This window comes from Capsicum annuum, chromosome 3 (genome assembly GCF_002878395.1).
Source record: "Capsicum annuum cultivar UCD-10X-F1 chromosome 3, UCD10Xv1.1, whole genome shotgun sequence".
NCBI classification, from domain to species: Eukaryota; Viridiplantae; Streptophyta; class Magnoliopsida; order Solanales; family Solanaceae; genus Capsicum; species Capsicum annuum.
In genome coordinates, this window is record NC_061113.1 from 262,636,751 (window position 1) to 262,657,008 (window position 20,258).

At 34.0% G+C, this 20,258-nt stretch overlaps 2 protein-coding genes across 2 annotated transcripts; one reads left to right on the forward strand and one right to left on the reverse strand.

Annotated features, from left to right (window-relative positions):
• The first annotated feature begins 3,973 nt into the window (after nucleotides 1-3,973).
• On the forward strand, nucleotides 3,974-10,637 carry LOC107862088 (respiratory burst oxidase homolog protein C). Its single transcript, XM_016707536.2, has 12 exons — nucleotides 3,974-4,850; nucleotides 4,987-5,149; nucleotides 5,255-5,303; nucleotides 5,431-5,544; nucleotides 5,638-6,066; nucleotides 6,262-6,645; nucleotides 6,756-6,851; nucleotides 7,342-7,457; nucleotides 7,607-7,709; nucleotides 8,054-8,127; nucleotides 8,863-9,437; nucleotides 10,036-10,637. Exons 1-12 carry the CDS (start codon nucleotides 4,262-4,264, stop codon nucleotides 10,143-10,145), a joined length of 2,802 nt encoding a protein of 933 aa, XP_016563022.1. The 5' UTR covers nucleotides 3,974-4,261; the 3' UTR covers nucleotides 10,146-10,637.
• A 2,423-nt stretch (nucleotides 10,638-13,060) lies between these two features.
• Nucleotides 13,061-19,936, reverse strand: LOC107865863. The gene is made up of 13 exons (XM_047408787.1): nucleotides 19,514-19,936; nucleotides 19,112-19,249; nucleotides 18,858-18,981; nucleotides 18,604-18,743; nucleotides 18,249-18,393; nucleotides 17,417-17,595; nucleotides 16,296-16,536; nucleotides 15,858-15,941; nucleotides 15,554-15,699; nucleotides 15,041-15,145; nucleotides 14,603-14,691; nucleotides 14,004-14,010; nucleotides 13,061-13,945 (listed from the first exon to the last, which is right to left on the reverse strand). The coding sequence occupies exons 1-13, from the start codon at nucleotides 19,580-19,582 to the stop codon at nucleotides 13,373-13,375; spliced, it is 2,040 nt and encodes a 679-aa protein (XP_047264743.1). The 5' UTR covers nucleotides 19,583-19,936; the 3' UTR covers nucleotides 13,061-13,372.
• Nucleotides 19,937-20,258: the final 322 nt, after the last annotated feature.

The following is a 20,258-nucleotide window of genomic DNA, read 5'->3' on the forward strand; positions in this document are numbered from 1 at the left end:
CTCAGTATATATTATTAATTTATTATCTGACAATTTGATAAAAATGATACTTAACTTATAATCTGCGATCACAAAGTAAAATTTATTACTATTACGAAAAGATCTTTTCACTCTTGATGAATGAGTAAATTTCATGGATGATCGTTCAAGTTTAAATTCATTACACAAAAGTCATTTTCTCTGCTTTGTTACATAGAAATCATTATATTTTGCTTCGGCTATTACAAAAGTCACTATTGCTGGATTTAATAAAACTCTTACTTGAAATATTTATGATGTGACAACCTTAATTATTTCATCATTTAATTAATTAAATAGAATTAACATACTAAATCAACGTGCCTTATAACATATTGCCAACGCAGAATTCCATGAACTTTACTCCTCGATACATGACTTAAACTATATTTACCTGTGTAAAGTTGTGAAACACACTTTAGATAGTTGAATGTATGTATTTCGCTGTGTTGTCATCACAAAATAGAAAATTGTTAAACACCACATTTGTCAAAAACAGTAATCAAAGAGTTGACAGAAGATATTAATTGGGTAAGGTGACCAATATTACTTGTTTGCCTAGAAAGAAACGTACAGTAGTTTGCTAAATCTTAGCCAACAAAAAGAAAAAAAAAAACAGAGCAATTGCGTCCTGTAACTGATAATCTGAGTGGGATTACACGTAATAAGATCTACTCTGCGTGACTCGTGACCGACTATAGTAGTCATCTCGAATTAATTGGGTTAATTTTATGGATAATCATTCAATTTATGCTTTCGTATCAATGAAAATTACTTAATTATTTTCTTTAATTTTGCCTAAATATCTTATACAATACTCCATACATTTCAAAATAATTGAATTGTTGGGGTACGACAGATCGGTTAAGAAAAAACTTTTAGGACATAAACTATAGGTTACTTTCCACTATTACTCTTTTAATTATTTTTAAATTAATCTCCAAGAAAATGTGGAGTACTTAAGAACCTCATTATGAAAGGGTAAAATTGGAAGAAAATTTCAACATGTCTCTTGAAGAATAAACAATTCATTTATTTTTAACACTAAAAAATAAATCAACAGTTCATTTATTTTGAAATGGAGGAAGTATTGCCTTTATTTTTAAATGACGATTTTGAGTGATTTTGTTGTTGCAATAAATAAAATAGACTTTTGATGTGGTATGTAAGGAAAGATAAGTGATTTTTATGTGATAAAAATATATTTAGTAACTTTAAGTATAATGCACCTAAGAGTGTAGTGTAGTGGTTAATGAAGTAAGTTGTGCACCATAGAGTAGCCAAAATATTCTTCTCATTTGTTCAAGATACTAGGTCTTTCGTAGATTTCATCAAGGTGCACACAAGTTTATAGGAACATCACGATTATGAGAAAAAGATAATAAAATAAAAGCTGAGTTATTATCTAATTAGAAATCAATTCCTAATTCATTTGCCACTTCAATCACAGACGTAATTTTCAGACTAAAATCATGCGCATATGCTGAAACGGGAAAGCGAATTAAGAAGATAACGACCAGCATCTAATATTTGGTTTAGTCAGTTTTTTAAAAATTAAACTGTTTGTAAATTGTGATTAAACACTGTCCACAAATTCAAAATACTTCTAAACTGTCTTTCGACGTTGTAGGCTATCGTTAATTAATTATATTCCCAGATAAACTAGAGTTTAATTATTGTTTATTACTGATCTAACAATATTTAATTAGGTAGAACAAATGCAAATTTATACATTAATGCAGTGGATTTTGTGGAATAATATACACATCAAACAATTCTATGCCGCACCTACGTGTTTCGAAGTCTTAGTTTGTAGCTAAGTTTAACTATATCTTCTTGACAATATTTTTTTTTGAACTCGACAGTATTTTGTATGAATTTCAAATTAATGGAGGATAATTCAAAAGAATATTTTCGATGTAATGATGATCATTTATGGGAAAAGGTTGATAGTGAAATTATTGGTTAATTACCTACCTTAGTATTTAATAAATCTCATAATGGTGTTAGTCAATCTGATTAATACGTAATGTAAGTAAAATCTTGTTTTACTTGTTTATCATCTAAGTTCACTCAGTTCACACATGCATTTCCGTGTGCAAATTATTAAGTATAATAATATACCGAGAATGATCGCAACTTGAAATATTTTTTTAAAAAATTGAATTATATATTATTAGCAGTATTTTTTTTTTGTGACTCACTAAGGGTAGAGCTATCAAAATATACAGTTTGTGAATATATCTCAAGTAAGATGTTGCCCATATTTAATTATTCTTAAAAAAAAGATATAGATTTGTAAACAATTTAGAAGTATAGAAGCGTCAATTTTAGACATGGAACACACTAGAGTTAATTAGGAATTGTCCCAGAAAATCACTTTTTCTTTTTTCTATTTTCTTTTAATTATTTCAAATAAAAGTTACTTTTGAGACAATAATTATTGGTCGTTAACTTTTTCTTTTTAAATTAAAATATAAGAAAATTATATTCTTATTTTTTCCTTTTTATAACTATTCCTAGGTTGACTAATTCATATTTCCCTCTCTTTTATTTTTCTTCATCAGTTATTTGTGATTTTGTCTCTAATCTTTGCCACTTGATGCAAGAGCGATGTCTACGTATGAATATAGTTACTTATATTGAAGCCCTGAAGGACCAATTCAATATACATTCTAAGCTAAAAAAAATAAATAATGAAAAATCAATAATACACTTCCATGCTAAGAATTAAATTTCCTGAAGTTTCAATTTCAAACATATATATGCACTAATTCTAAAGGATTATTATTAGCTAGTTAATTACCATTCAAGTATTGTATTTTCTACCAGAAATTGTACGAGAGTACAAATCCAAAATAGAATCATACGTTAATACATAAGGTGGAAAAATGAGTCCTTTTTTTTTTTTTTTTGAAATAATTAATTATAGGTTTCCTAATTATAATCATATCATATATACCCATCCCCTTCTCTTCGTTATGGTTAATTTTAAAATTTATTTTGGACCTAGAAATGTCCGTAGCTCGCCTTGAAGATTATGTAACATAGCCATGTGATATGGTGCTTGCGAATTAAAGGTTTTCTTTGAGAAAATAAATTTGGAATTAAAATTATGTATTTTGTCTGAAATTTTTAAGCAGATTTAAACATGTTAATTATTAAATTTCTGGATAGCGACGCTAGATTATAAATTTTATCTTTAGAAAAATCAGTTGGTGGGTCGTTGCGGGCGAATCTTGTTTAATTAAGTTGATGATATAATATAAGTATTAAAATAATTATTTGAAGGAAAATAACAAAAAAGGTATATTACGCCATGCATTGTATTTGTACCGTTGAACAATGCAATGCCTCGGCGCGCTAATTCAAAAGTAAGTGGTGCTTAGCTTGAGCACACCCCGTAATAAAATTATATATTTTTAAAATAGCTAGTGTTTTGCTAACTTAACTTCCTTAAAAAGGATGCGTTCATTAAGTTCACTTTTACTTGGTCAAATTTCGTTTTTTGAGAATAAAATTGTATAAACTTTCATCATATGTAAGATGTAGTAATTCTTTTTTCGTCACATTAACATGGGAAAGATTGTAATTTATGATACTTTTAAAATATCTATAATATTAAACTAATTTAATTCTATTTAGTTTCAAAGATTAGTCAAATTAATTCTCGTAAAGCGAAACATATTAATTATATACGGAGAAAGTATTTCTCTAATGATATCTTACTCATACAAAATTTTATCTATTTTAAATAGGGATAAAATTCAAAGAAATAAATATCTTTTTAATTTTATGAAATATTATTTAAAAAATAGAAAACAATATTCTTTGGTCAAACAAAGACCAGTCCCATGCATTTTCCTAGCTCTCTCCTTTTCTATTTTCCTTTTTTTTTTTTTTTTCAAAAGAATGCGGCTTCCTTTCGCCATTATATATAAACCCCGAAGTTGAACCCCTTGTTTGTAGAAGAGAACGTATAACGACTACTTCTTCGTTATACTTAAGAGAACAATTCCTAAATCTTTTATTTGTTTATTGAATTAGTCTATAATCTGAAAATCTAAATTAGTTTACTTACCTCTTAAACCTTTTGTTATCCTTTTCCTTTTTGTATTCATAGATACAACTGGAATATACCTTTCATCGTAATTTTCGTTCATTTTGAAAAACTTCGAATTCCATTCATTTATATTTCATTTTTTCTGGAAGAAAAGTCACAGATAAACTACTAGAGCGAGCTATGCAGAATTCGGAAAATCATCACCCGCACCACCACCATCACCATTCAGATACGGAGATAATAGGAAATGACAGAGCGTCGTACAGCGGTCCTTTAAGCGGACCGCTGAACAAACGAGGCGGAAAAAAGAGCGCGAGATTTAACATACCTGAATCAACAGACATCGGAAACAGTGCCAGTAATGACGATGCTTACGTGGAAATCACTCTCGATGTTCATGAAGATTCGGTGGCCGTACACAGTGTCAAAACTGCCGGTGGTACTGACGTGGAAGATCCGGAGTTGGCTTTATTGGCTAAAGGACTGGAGAAGAAGTCTACCTTGGGATCTTCACTTGTACGAAATGCTTCTTCCAGAATCCGGCAAGTTTCGCAAGAGCTTAAACGATTGGCATCGTTAAATAAGCGCCCAGCTCCTACTGGACGATTCGATAGGAATAAATCAGCTGCTGCTCATGCACTTAAAGGTCTTAAGTTCATCAGCAAAACTGACGGCGGCGCTGGATGGGCCGCCGTCGAAAAGCGGTTCGATGAAATTACTGCTTCCACTTCTGGCTTACTTCCTCGAGCCAAATTTGGAGAATGCATAGGTAAATTGACTTAATTATAGTCGCAATGAAAAGTTATTTCGTGCTGAATACTTCATCTTAGTGTTAATTTCGTGTTGTTTTGATTTCTTCAGCTTGTTAAATTGGAAAAATGAAAATATTTTTTTTATGATGTTAGGTATGAATAAGGAGTCGAAGGATTTTGCTGGAGAGCTATATGATGCGCTTGCTCGGAGGAGAAATATCACAACAGATTCCATTAACAAAGCACAGCTCAAAGAGTTTTGGGACCAAGTTGCTGATCAAAGTTTCGATACACGTCTTCAGACTTTCTTCGACATGTAAGGATTAATTATTAGTTATAGTTCAACATTTATATCCGTAAATTAAGCATCTCAGATTCCATTGTTGAGATCTAAATCGTGTGATGAAATTTAATAATGCAGGGTTGATAAGGATGCAGATGGCAGAATCACAGAAGAAGAAGTCAGAGAGGTATTTTTGAATAATTCTATTTTATTTAGTATGATGTACTTTTTTTATTGTACGTCAGAAACTCGGAATGACATTGACAAAGTCGATCTTGTATTATTTTTGGCTGAAATCTATTTGTGATTTGCAGATTATTGGCCTTAGTGCGTCTGCAAACAGGCTGTCAACTATCCAAAAACAAGCTGACGAATACGCGGCAATGATCATGGAGGAGTTGGATCCTAACAACTTGGGATACATTATGGTAATTTTTAGGCATTGATTAGAGTAATAGTAATCGTAAATTTACAGTCCTAATAACTTGAAAATTTACTGTTGATGCTACGATATTCAACAGATTGAGAACTTGGAAATGCTATTACTGCAAGCACCGAATCAATCTGTGCAGAGAGGAGGCGATAGCCGGAACTTGAGTCAAATGCTAAGTCAGAAACTTAAGCACACACAAGAGCCAAATCCAATAGTGAGATGGTATAAGAGTTTTATGTACTTTTTGATGGATAATTGGCAAAGAGTTTGGGTACTGTTGCTGTGGCTTGGAATCATGGCTGGTCTATTTACTTGGAAGTATATCCAGTACAAAGATAAAGCTGCATATCGTGTCATGGGTCCCTGTGTGTGTTTTGCCAAAGGTGCTGCTGAAACACTCAAGCTCAATATGGCTATCATTTTATTCCCAGTATGCAGAAACACCATCACATGGCTCCGTAACAAGACCCGATTAGGTGTTGCTGTTCCTTTTGACGATAATCTTAATTTTCATAAAGTAAGTTGATCACTCCTTGATTTCGAGAAAATTTAGCATATTTTTTGTTATGTAATCTAAAAAACAGTTGCGTAGAAATCTAACATTCAGACTCAACTGATAAGGTATTGTCCGATTTGGTCCAACTTTTGTGGCCTTTATGATTGATGGCTCATTACATGAAACTAATCCGTTCCTTTTTCTGTCTTTGTTTAGGTGATAGCAGTGGCGATTGCACTAGGAGTTGGAGTACACGGACTGGCTCATTTAACGTGTGATTTTCCTCGGGTTCTGAATGCTAGCGAAGACGAATATGAAACAATAGAGTACTATTTTAGAGAACAGCCCACAAACTATTGGTGGTTTGTCAAGGGTGTTGAAGGGGTAACTGGAATTATAATGGTGGTGCTAATGGCAATAGCTTTTACACTAGCAACCCCATGGTTTAGAAGGGGAAGAGTTAGTTTCCCAAAACCTTTCCACAAGCTTACTGGATTCAACGCCTTTTGGTACTCGCACCATCTATTTGTCATTGTCTATACTCTACTCATTGTCCATGGAGAAAAGCTATACATTACCAAAACTTGGTACAAGAGAACGGTAAGTAAAATGTTCAAAATCTTTAGCATTATTACTATTTTATTTTCATTTTATGTTTCTAAATTGGTAAGTGTTTGCTAATATTTGGATTTATTTTTCATAATGGGCAGACATGGATGTACCTTACTGTACCACTAGTACTCTATGCTGGTGAAAGGTTACTTAGAGCATTCAGGTCAAGCATCAAAGCTGTTAAGATTTTGAAGGTAAGGCAAATTCGACAAAATCTCGTGCTCATACTAAGTACAAGTTGAAACTTGCATTTTAGTCCCTCGACTATTGACAAATTATAATTTTAGTTCTTATAGTAATATTTATCTAAATATATTTAACCTTCCATTAATTGAAACGTAGTAATACTTATGATCCCCCAACTTGTAGATCAACACAACGAGATACGAACAGGCAACAGCTAAATCATTCAACTTCCCATGTGCTGTATTAGTATATTAATATGCTTAATTTATTAATCCATAATTAAGATTAACAGAATAGAATAAATATTGTATATAAAAGGACCAAACAATATTCTTTTTTTGGTTAATTAGAAGTTTCACATGTTTAGCCAATTATTATCAAATCGAAATTAAAATTTCCTAATAATTGATGGACCCCAGAATGAAATTTTCCATAAAATTTATGAATTTAGATGAGTGGAAATAATAGTAGTGATTAATTGGTTGTGGGAATTTGTAGGTGGCTGTATATCCAGGAAATGTGTTGGCCCTTCACATGTCAAAGCCACAAGGATACAAATACAAAAGTGGGCAATACATGTTTGTCAACTGTGCTGCGGTTTCTCCATTTGAGTGGTAGGTGAAACTTTTTAAACCCATTATTATTGTTATTATTTCTCATATCATAAATTTGACTAAAATTCATGAATTATTGGTATCCTTTAATTACTAAGTCTCTGCAGTGTTTGCTGACTTATGGATAAACATTAATATAAAAATTTCAGGCATCCATTTTCCATAACTTCGGCCCCAGGAGATGACTATCTGAGTGTCCATATTAGAACTCTTGGTGATTGGACCAGACAACTTAAAACTGTTTTCTCTGAGGTAATTACTCACTAGTGAGTCCTTTAAATATAGTTATTTATATATCTTTACATTTATGCACATAATAATGACATAAAATCAAAATATCTAGTTTGTTAAATGTATGTGCATGTCCTTCCTTATATGCAACATTTTTTGGCGATATGTGTATAAAAATAGTGGGAGGCGTGTTTGTCCCACTTTGGATGACAGCTTTAAAAGCAGCCCCTTATATATATCCTTTAGTCATTTTTTACCAAAAAGTACATGTTAATTCCACTATGTTAGTATTAAATTATCCACTATGTTAGTATTAAATTATTGATCTTCCGGAACTAATTATGGTAATTTTTGGTCTTTGTTAGGTTTGCCAACCACCACCTAATGGGAAAAGTGGACTCCTCAGAGCTGACTACTTGCAAGGAGAGAATAACCCTGAGTAAGTCCTTTTCCAATTCTATAACCATATCCATTATATTCACTTTTTAGAGCACAATGATACGAAATTGTGGAATTAGATAAAAAATTTCCCACCTTAATATCCGGAGATATATAATAAGATACTACCAACTTTTTTGATAAGTTAATACTAGACAACTCCCGAGGTACTATATTCTTTTTTCCATTATAGTTTGGAACTTATAGTGATTGTGATTGGTAATGGATACTAGGTCACACTCTGGACTTGCATATAACAAACTCGTGATCACTTTGATCCTAAAGAATCTGTAGAATATTTGAATGGACCATTTCCTAAAGTACTGCAGGGTTGTTATTTGGCAAAACTACTGGGATAGGAGGGGTAAACCAAAACTCAATTATTGATTGATATTTCTAAGGAAATGGAATCTTTGCTGACAAGATGTTATCCTAGTAAAATATTTAACATATATCTAATAAATAATGTAAATAATTTTTTACATATGCCATAGAAGGTTGTTTTATTTTTCAAATTACAAATTTCAATTATTGTACACAATTACTTGCAAGTGCCATTTAAATAAAATCCAAAACTATTGGATTTTTGGAAGATCTGACACGAGTGCAACAATATTTTTGAAGAGTCTGAGTACCATTAGTAAAAATTCATGTACATTGTCCGTCTGCAGAAGTTAAACTCTACCACATAAAACGTTAATTATATAACATAGCTAATGGAAATCATATGTTGCAGTTTCCCGAGAGTGTTGATAGATGGACCATATGGAGCACCAGCACAAGACTACAAGAACTATGAGGTAGTTTTATTGGTGGGTCTTGGAATTGGAGCCACACCAATGATCAGTATAGTTAAAGACATTGTCAACAACATGAAGGCCATGGACGAAGAACAAAATTCCTTAGAAAATGGGCACGGCGGGTCGAATGCAGCATCAAATGCTAGCCCCAATATTGCGCAAAAGAGGGGTAAATCAGGTTCAGCAAGTGGAAGAAATAACTTCAATACAAGGAGGGCATACTTCTATTGGGTTACAAGAGAACAAGGTTCATTTGACTGGTTCAAAGGTATAATGAATGAAGCAGCTGAAATGGACCATAAAGGAGTAATTGAAATGCACAATTATTGTACAAGTGTTTATGAAGAAGGTGATGCTCGTTCTGCTCTTATTACTATGCTTCAGTCCCTTCATCATGCCAAAAATGGTGTTGACATTGTTTCTGGCACGAGAGTTAAGTCGCACTTTGCTAAGCCGAATTGGCGAAACGTCTACAAACGCATTGCTCTCAACCACCCCGAAGCTAAAGTTGGTGAGTACTATTAATCTTTCTTTTGATTTTCATTCATTTTCACTTTCGATCCTTCAATTACTGATGAACACTAATTATTTCGGTCCTTGTGATATTTTACTGAGCTTTTACCCCTGAATTAGTTAATGTGTTTTTGGTATAGGAAGTATGTCAGAGTTGGCTTATATTTAGAACTATATTGCCTTAAATATGGAGTAATAATACAATTTCTGTGGTATACATGTGTAAGTTGACGGTTTATTAAGTTAGTAGTAATAATTTGTGTATTTTGTGAAGGATTTACCAGCACAAAGATCAAAAGAGCACATTTTAGTTGTTTTAACCAGAAATATCACAATGATCAAAAGTACAACTTGATATTTCAGGGACTAAGAACATAAATTTCCCTATTTAGATATATCCCCACATATACCAACTTCGACGTGTAACAAGACCTTTAGACTTTGGCGTCTCTAGTGTCCCTGTTACGGTCGAAAAAGCATGTTCAATTGATAAGTTTTTCTTTGTGAAAGCAATTGGCACTAGGGTCATTTTCAAATTCATGTCAACACAAATTGTCGAGGGCTAACTCGTTTTTCCCTTTTTGACAATTTTGCAGGAGTCTTCTACTGTGGGGCACCGGCACTCACCAAAGAGCTACGACAACACGCCTTGGATTTTTCACACAAGACATCCACCAAGTTTGATTTCCATAAAGAAAATTTTTGATCAACAAATGGACCATTAAGAATTCGTCAAAACAGTTATGGACCCAAGTTGTTTTTCTAGAAGCCACCACCTCTCCCTATCGTGTACAGATAATGTTGCCAACCAATTTGATATATATTAATTTTGGTTATAATATTAGTATATTACAAAATATAAGAATGTTTTTAGTACATACATAGATGCCCAAGGAATTAAGAATGTTCTCTTGAAGAGGAAAAGACAAAAGGCAGGTAGAAAGTAGTGGAGTTGAACCTGTTTTGATGGATATCACCCACCACTAAACTTGAATTTTACATTATACTTGGGTCGTGGAATTAGGTGGTTGTCATCATTTTTTGTTTTTTTCTCTTTTTTACATGGTGGAAGAAATAGCCAAGTAGCCACCTACTAAGTAATTATTGACCATGATATGTGGATGTTTAAATAGTTTTCCAGTAATAATTGTATACTAGGCTTTGTATAAAAGAGTTCAATTGCATAGTTTGGATACCATAACTGAGTGCTATTAAGTTACTATTTAGATGGATGTGGATGACAACATGTTATTATCTACCCCCTACCACCCCCCAAACCCCCTTCAAAAAATAAAAAAGAAAAAAAGAAAAAGAGAGGCAGTGATAACATGGGCCTTTCGTTTTATTCCCAGATGACATGTCCTCACCCATGAAATAAAGCCTTAAAGAATTGCTTGGTTTGCTCCTAATCAAAAGCCACCCTACGTCCTTTCTTTTTAGAGATGGAGCAATCTTAAAAAAATCAGAATCCTAATCATGTACACCAAAAAATAACTTTATTCTCTAGAAATCTAAATATCTAAAGAACTATATTCAAAATGGTTGTGACACACCTCAAAAGGGTCCTATTATCCAAAATGGCTGTGAAACACCTTCCTATTAATCCTGAACTAATTAAAAGTGTAATTTTGACACTCTTAGTGCCTACGTGGCACACACGTGTGCCTATGTGGACACTTCAGTGTGTTGTACCACGTATGTGACACGCAGACACTAAGGGTGTCAAAATTACACTTTTAACACGTGTGCCTATGTGGACACTTCAGTGTATTGTGCTACGTATGTGACATGCAGGCACTAAGGGTGTCAAAATTACACTTTTAATTAGTTTAAGGCCTCCTTTAAGTTGGTGTGTGTGTCTATGCCGTTTTGGATATAGTTCAGGGTCAATAGGATGTTATCTCAAATATCTATGGCACAAACACTACATGAAAATATGATCTCTTTCTTCTTTTTCTCTGTGAATACTAACAGGAGACTGCGAAAAGCAAAACAATTCGTAAAAGTAATCCGATTATCCTACACAAAAACAATATTTCATACGTTTTATAATCCGATTATCCTACACAAAAACAATATTTCATATGTTACATTATACTGCTAAAGAGGACTAGTGGGTTTGGGGTGGGGGGATAGAGGATAAACCTGAATGAAGACAATACCCAATAATAGTTTCACAAATTTGAGTCCTCAAAACTTTTTTGAGGATGGCTATTGGGTATTGAGGACAATACTGAGAACTTTTAAACTACTTATAATATAAAGTTCTGGTACTGTCCTCAATGCCCAATAGTAATCCTCAAAAAAGTTTTCTATATTGACAGTAATATTCGGAAATTACTATATAGTCATACAGCAAGAAATATTCCGAAATTGATAATTATTCCAACTACAATATATTGACAGTACTGAACGCAAAATTACACGACAACAATTATTAAAGACAATGACAAAAAATTACTGCAATAACAGTTAAAGAAACATGATGCTTAAATTGTTTTTACACCACTGAGATACAAAATATTACACTACAATTTTTGGTATTGTAGCATTTAGAACTTTTCTATAAACACTAGTCAATTATGTGGTGCAGTGATGGTTAATTGCTTCCCTGAAAAATGTTGAAGCATTGTGGGTAGAATCGGATCAACAAAATTCAAACAGATGAACATGCTTGTTTGTTTTTGTTAAGGTTTAGATGTCTAAATTTGACAACAATATGATTCTCAAGATTATTTAAAGTTGGACACTACATTATAAAAACTGTTCGTTTTCTCCACATTTAAATGGGTTTATCCGATAATCATATACGAAAATGTAATTGGTCATGGCACAGATGGAAGTAAGGGACATTGAGTGCCTCAACTTGACCTCTATATTTCTTGTTAAAGAAGTTTCAAAAGTACTATATACTTGAGACTAAACCCCACCACTAGCACAAATATATACTAGTGAATATAGTGGTATTCCATTCCATCCACTGATTTCAAATCATAGATTTGTTGGTCTTTTGGGGTCCCACATTCTAGAAACTAAATGATGTGATACAGGCAGGCTGATGGTAACTCTTAACACACACAGGTTTGGTGCCTACGCACAATACAGAAAAAGAATAAAAATTTCGAAGGACTTGACATGGAGAATTTCTTCCACTGATGAGCGAAACCCGAGAACTGATAAGATACAGTGCATGAACCAAAAGACGATTCTGATGCACCAGGAAAAGAAATGAAAACTGACCAAAAATGAAGAAAAGGGAAATAGAGTGAAGAATATGATGAAAATACGTAAACGAGCTAAATGCTCTATTTCCACCTAATATTTGCGAAATAATGCCTCACTATTCATGAATCATGAAGTCAAAAAGCACGAATAGAACTCACTAACAAGTCATTCTAGTCCCTCAAAGCGTATATATCTAATCTTCATCCTGGATGTTAGGTGGACATACGTCCACCTTTCTTGAAGTTAGAACTATGGTTTGATATACCCAAATTCTTAAAGTTAGAACTATGGTTTGATACACCTAGCTTCATAATGTAAGATTACATTAGAATTTAACTAATTGAACTTGTCTTTGCTAAGTTGTGTTTCCAGTTCATTGATCCTGGACAACGTGCTTATACTCCCCTAGCAAATTTCAATGTCTTGACTCAGTTGTAGTAGAACAGAGGAGTTCAAAATTCTTCATTTCAAAATCTGAAAGGTATATTGCAAGGTATGGTTGGTAATCATGACCATCCATTATCGTGAATAGTTCAAGAACGATAAGATTGACGCATGATATAAGAAAACATCTTATGCACATGATTAGTTATATCATGAAAGTCGGTATGCTAGAAAACTAGATATACCAAAACAACATCGAATGAGAAGACGGACCTCATGGACCTCTGCATCCTGAAAGTTCTCTGTTTGAAAAGGATTTCCTAGTTATCTTTTCTTCTTCAGCCTCTGAAAGTTGGGCTTCATGGGCTGGCTCAAAACAATTGCCTGACTGGCAGTATTGCTGTCTCCAAAGGGTATCAGGGGCTTCTTTACTGAAGAGCTTGGCACTGTAAGGTGAGCTGACATTGTAGGGGAAGCTGCCTTTCTTTTCAGCTGCTTTGAGTTTGACACTGTAAGGGGAGCTGACACTGTAGGGGAAGCTGCTTTTCTTTTCAGCTGTTTTGGTACCTCCAGTCTTTCAAGGATTCGCGAAGTTTTGACATCAAGTTTTCCAGTACTTTGAGGGGGAGATGACACCTCCTTATGCAACTTCGGCTGGGAGATACAAGTGGGAGAAGACATCTTTGGCATCTCTATTACAACCAGCTGTTCCCATTCTTCTGTAATTTTAGCACCAGTTTTACCATCAGTCAATTTGCTATCCAGCATGTTGTCTTCTATAACCTCCACATTGTTGGCTTGAACTGATAAATCCTCTACTATAGGGTCTTGCAGGGATGCGTTTGTCGCTTTCATCGGTTCTTTAGCCTTAGCAGGTATTGCCCTGAAACAACCGAACTTTTAAGATGAAGGTCCCTGACATGCCAATGAAAAATATTGAGATGAACTAATAAACTAAATGCCTGCATACATAATGCTGATGTACATGCGATCTCTATGAATGTTGATTTTCAGATCAGACAGCTTGGGCTAAAGCTCAGAACCTAAACTTGTTTCAAGAGTTGAGAACTAACATAATTTGTTGTGAATCCTAATAAAATCAAATAGCTCCTGATCTAAGTAAATGACTCATTCCATGACCTAACAAAATCAACTAATAAAACAGCATAGTTCTTTGTGAGAAATTAAAAATGTGCTGTGCTTAACTAGATCAGAAGAGTGGAACTAAAGTTAAGAAATGCTTGAGAAGATGCCAGTTGAACAAAACTAGCTATACTGATGCCCTACTAATTACTGAATATCAACAAGCACCTAGAACATTTATCTCGACCTAAGGGGAACTTAAATGGATAGTGAGGAGTAACCAACATTACACATCAGCAACTTAGTGCAGTTTGCAATAGACCACCAGAAAACATTTCAGGTCCATTATTAGCGGAAGATAAAAAGGAATTAACTTCAAGAAACAACCAATGCTTAGATCATATGGCTGACAGGTGAAATATTTTTTCATAGCAGATGAAGAACGAATTCTTCAGAAGAGAAGAAAGCTACCCAAATTGTAGGCTCTCTTTAACAAGCAAGTTTAGTCTTTGATGGAAGCCCCTGTTGTGCTGAACTGGATCATAGTTTCTTAATTCGATCTGGAATATAATAACAAAGAGCATCAACTTAATCTGGAGAAGTACCAAAATGAATTTCCTCTATGCACCAACGAAGCACAGGTCAGTCCTTTCTATATACCTAGCAAAGTGCAAAACAGATTAGAGATAAAGCTAAATTATCATTACTGATGAGAATGTGAAACAGCAAATCCTTCAGAAAAATAAAATGAGATCCAGTTTATACCACTTGATGTATTTATAAATGGATGCTGGTTTATCTTTGATCTCATTAATGCATCTAATTTGGCATTTCTTCCAGTAAGAAACAAAGATGCATGGAACAAATCAACTAAAAGCATAGGAATAGAGTTTCCCTAGTGAAACAGACCTTAAGCAAAGAGGCCTGCAGAGAATTTTCAATATCCTCACTGACTGGGAAAGCACTATTAATTATGTCAGGGACAGGCAAGACTTCCTCTGAACCAGCAAGCCTCTGCATATAATTATGCAGTGACATCACATAATAAAGATTGGAGAAACATATTGTTGGATAGTTGGACATATCAAGACAAGAATAATCCAGCGATTGTTGGAACAAAGAAATATTCACTGCAGGTTATAATGTATTGGCACATTGAACTATAAGTGAAACAAAAAACAGAAAAACATTAAATGAAAGAAACAACATCAACAGCAACAACAATGACTTATTGCATGTTCTCATTGGTGGCACGTTGCTAGTCTAAACCTAGAAATGATCATCTGTCACATAACATTTGTTAACAAAAACGAGAAGGAAAGAAACTCTAATAGTCGATCAAAAGGGAGGAAAAACAAATGCTGTCGGATTGATCTAAGCAGGAAAATAAAGGCTCAGATGTTGGAGAGACTATGTACTTACTCTGAGAATCATCACTCCTTTCTCTGACGGTAAAAGAATATAATAGCATAGGAAGGAAGTTTGCTTTGCAGTTTCTACATTACAATTCGATGAACAAACCAAACCCTGGTCAAGGGAATGCAGTACACCACACAGCACTTGAAAAACTGCCAAATCACAAAGCCAGATCATGATCTCCTCATGAAGAGTATTCACAATTTAATCTCAGCGACTGTGTACCAGAACATTTTATAAGCTGCACAAGTTTATGCAATATATAATATCGAAATACATTGCACCAAATAGTGGTAGGCGTTCCTCTTACGTTTAGCATTTAGCTCTGATTTATCAGTATCATCCAACTCAGAGAAGGCTGGGGTAACAATGTAGGAAGCACCTAAAATAATCCCTGTCAAGAAACAGAAGCTGATATTAAGTGCAGATCACCAATAACAGAAAAGGTAACAGATGCATGTTTGAATTAGGTGCCAAACTGATGAATCATGTGCATCATGAGAATTTTCAATTGACGTAATGAGTCAAAATATAGGGCATCGATACAAGTTGTCTCCGTTAGGACTTTGAATTCTCACAATTAATATATTTTCAACTGGGACTAGACATTAACAATATTTAGTTTTGATGCCAATATTTAGAATTTCTATTGTTAATTATCTGGAAAATGGCATATCTTGTATCCTTTAATTAATTTATAGCATGCAAATCTAAAAACAGGATGCTTTTTCTTTTCATCCAAACTTACCTTCATCAAGTGATCTCAAGTTAGTTCTTTCAATAACATTGAAGTTAATCGGTAAATGAGCTTTATGAAGGTCCTGGCAACATTGGAAAGAGGGCATATAGAGGATCGTATGTTCTCCTATCTTCACCGAGCTATCAACCACATCCAGTTCTCCAAGCTCAAAACCGGTTACTGGACAAGAAGCCATATCGCTCCGAATCATTTGTGGGTTGTCATATGGAATGCCATGACACCTGCATGACTGTCCACGGAGCGAAAACTGTAAGAAATTTCATGTGAGATGCACCACTAACTACAAGAAACTAAGAGATGTATAACTCCTGGACACCCAGGGAAGAAAAAATGGTTTACTGATGCAATTAATGGTAGAGATATCAATAGCATTCACAGTAACCCTATCTTCTAACAATTGGGAAACGTGTACTTTATTTATTGTGAACAAACAAACTAAATTTGCATTTCAACATCTGCTTGTATTGTCAGATTTGTGACAGCTTCAGAAGCACCAACCAAACATTATGAGCAGCTTCTTAGGATAAAAGATGCCTTCTAAGAGAAGCATTCTCTAAGAAGGATAAATTTCAGCATATGCTTCCTCTCTAAAAGCTAGTTCTCAGCTACAATGCCCATAATACAGATTTGGCAAGGCCAAAAGAATTTCTGCTTACTATTAAAGATTGGTCGCAATAAACTAATATTAGACCATCATGCTAAATTGTACACTTTCATAAAATTTACACTATCATGTAAAATTGTACACTTTCTCAGAGAGCAAAATTGTAAACTTGCTCAGACAAATCATGATAATATCTCATGGTTAAAATCGTAGAATCTAAAATGTCACATGTTTGCTAACCAATTCATCAGGCCATCACAGAACAGATAAGCAGTTTAAATACATCATAAAACAAATCCAAAACTTGAAGTTAACTACCAATCAGTTGAAAAATGTAATGTAGCCATAGGAAGAACCCAAAACAGTGAGAAAACAATGATTTACAGATAGTTCTTATCATCCAGCTCATCAAGACTTTCACCTTTAAAATAAGAAGGCATTTTTATGACTTCTCTAGAAATAAATCACTTCTTGTGCATAATATCCTAATGAACTTCAGTTATACCTTACAAGGAACAAATTCATCGATTATCTGATTGAAAGATGAGCACAAGTTGCAGGATATCTGGTTTGTTGAGCCTAAAAGATTGCTCTCAAAGACAAAACAAGCCTGCAACTGTTCTTCCAAGTCCTCCTTCAGTTCCTGAAACCATTTCTTTACCAAGCCAGACAAAGCATGTCCATCTGCAGATCTTTTCGTTATAAATAACAACAAGAGAAAACTTTTTTCTCCCAGGTAATTACACAAAGATGTCAGGGTTCAAGAAGTGTACTCATCCACTGAACTAAATGAAGGAAAGGTAACCTTTATGATTCAAATTCTATTAAAACAAGTCGAGGATGTTTGACCTTCATAATTCATCAAGGTAAAATTAACCTCTTTGAATACTCAAGCAACTAAATGTTTTAGCTGCTATTAACATTACGTTAACAAGGATCCAAAGACATAAGAAATGACACAACGAACCACACATGAAAAAGGAAAACTATTGATACTTTCATTTTAGAACTGCATGGGCATTAAAATCATTATCACTGCTAATTAATTTGAATCAGTGACAATTTCATGTCTTATAATTGTAAATGTTAAAAACTACAACCGGTAGAACAGAAGTGGCATTCTAAAATCTTATCTGGAAAGCTTACTTCCTACTGAATGAAAGAATTGAAACAAAAAGATCTCTATGGTAACATAGGGAACTAAGAATCTGCTTTAGAAACCAATGAATATGGCATTGCTCAATTAGACAATTTCTAATACTCCCTCAATAAGATCAAGATGACGTAAGACGTAACATGAAAATCGCGGTGAACAAAAATTAAGTAGTTTTCTTAACCTGGAATATAGTTTTGAAATGAGCAGTTCTCAAGATCCCCAATCTGCTTCAAGAATTTGTTAATACTTCCAGGAGTATCAACAAGATGGCTTGAATTTTGCTCCAGGAAAACAAACTCCACCGAAACACAGTTATCTGCTGCATCCTGTCAGAAAAACCACCAGATTTTCAACCTGAAGCTTCCAAATTCAAGAGGTTCAGACATTTCTTCATAGGCAAAACATTTCTTTTTCTTCATTATCCTTATAAATTTAGTAGTACAACTGAAAAACTAAGATATCTAATAATCACTACGAAGGCTGGAAAACAAAAATAGAATGAATAATGATAGGAATAAAGAGAATAGATGCCTCACCGCGAGAGCCTTTTTGCTAGCAGAGTCCAGGGTTTCAAATATGGAGGAACTAATCAAAATCACCTTTCTCGTAATATCTTTACCATGACCTCCCCATGCGTACAAAACTCTGTCATTTAGGATACTGCAAAGTTTCAAATCTGCAAGCACCAAACGTTGCCCACGCTAATTGTAACAACAGCAATCAAATTTAATCACAGCAACTTGGATACATTTACATAATAGAAAACCTATAAAAAGCATGTAAGAGTTACCGCTACAACATAGAGCAATAGAACAATTGAAATCAGGTAAAAAGGCATCGGAAGGCAAATTGTTCACAGCATGATGGAAATCACGGAGACTGAAGTTGCCTCGTGGACTATAAGCTACCTTCAGCTGTGTACAACACCATTTATCAGTTCACATCAATATTTCCATAAGTTTATCAGGTAAACATAGTTGTAATTCGCATTTCAGCCTAAAAATGAATACACTACTAGAAATAGAGAAGAGACACTATATTTACTTCATCCGTGCGAGATATTCGATTTTTGAACACGTAGCAAAGTCCAATGCGATCGACCAGAGGTTTCGATCTCGAACTGCCTGTACTACTACAAGTCGGTGACGATATCGCGTAGAAATTTGCGAGCTGCAACATCGACTGGTATAGTGAAGAGAACATCGATCAGAAATTACAACGATAAGTAATCAAGTATGCGATTTTGAATATCAAAGCGTTTTTTGATTCATTTGCAGTATAGAATTGTTCATGCTAAATGTAGATATCGGGTAGAAATTTGCGAGCTGTAACATCGAATGGCAGAGAAGAAAACGTCGATCACGATTTCGAGTGAAATGTGAAGATTATGGAAAAATTGAAAAACGCAAGAAATTGTATATGCGTAAATGTATGTGGAAATTTTACCTGCTTCAAATCGCGAAGCAATGGAGGTGATAAGCTACGCAGATCGAAGACGAAGCAAATCAACACCATTTTCTGAATCTCTCACTCTTTGATTATCACCTTACGTGCACTTTTCTTCTGGCGCTCGCCTATTTATAAACTGGTTTTGGCGCCTAATTTTTCATCAGCCGTCTTGCATTGTGTTTTTGAAATTCCCGTCATCAAAATAATGGCTTTTTTAAAAAAATTCTAAATGGTTTAATTTAATTAATTAGTAGTATGATTTTTCGAAGGTAAAAAAGTGCATAAATAAAATGGCAGCCAGGCCACAAGTGTTTATTGTGTGCAACCTAGCTTTAGTGTCAGTGCCAGAATTTCAACAAAGGGGTTTAATATTTAAAGAAAATCTGACCGAAAGAGGTTCAACACCTATAATAGATATATTTTGACCACGTATAAATGATATATTTTTTTATCGAAAGGAGTTCAGAACTCCCTACCAAAAGGCCGACTCCGCCCCTACCTAGCTTTACATTACATTTCTGTCAAAGCATGTTTTTACCGCTTAAACACTACATTTCTGTCAAAGCATGTTTTTACCGCTTAAACACATGACCTCCTGATCATGACAACAACTTTACTCGCCTTTGGATATAATAGTTGTAATGTATTATACATTAAAATCCACTAAAAATTTAAATTTCAGATTTAAGTAAATGATCTCCCCAATAAAAAGATTTTTTGAAGCAGAGGGAATTAGATATTA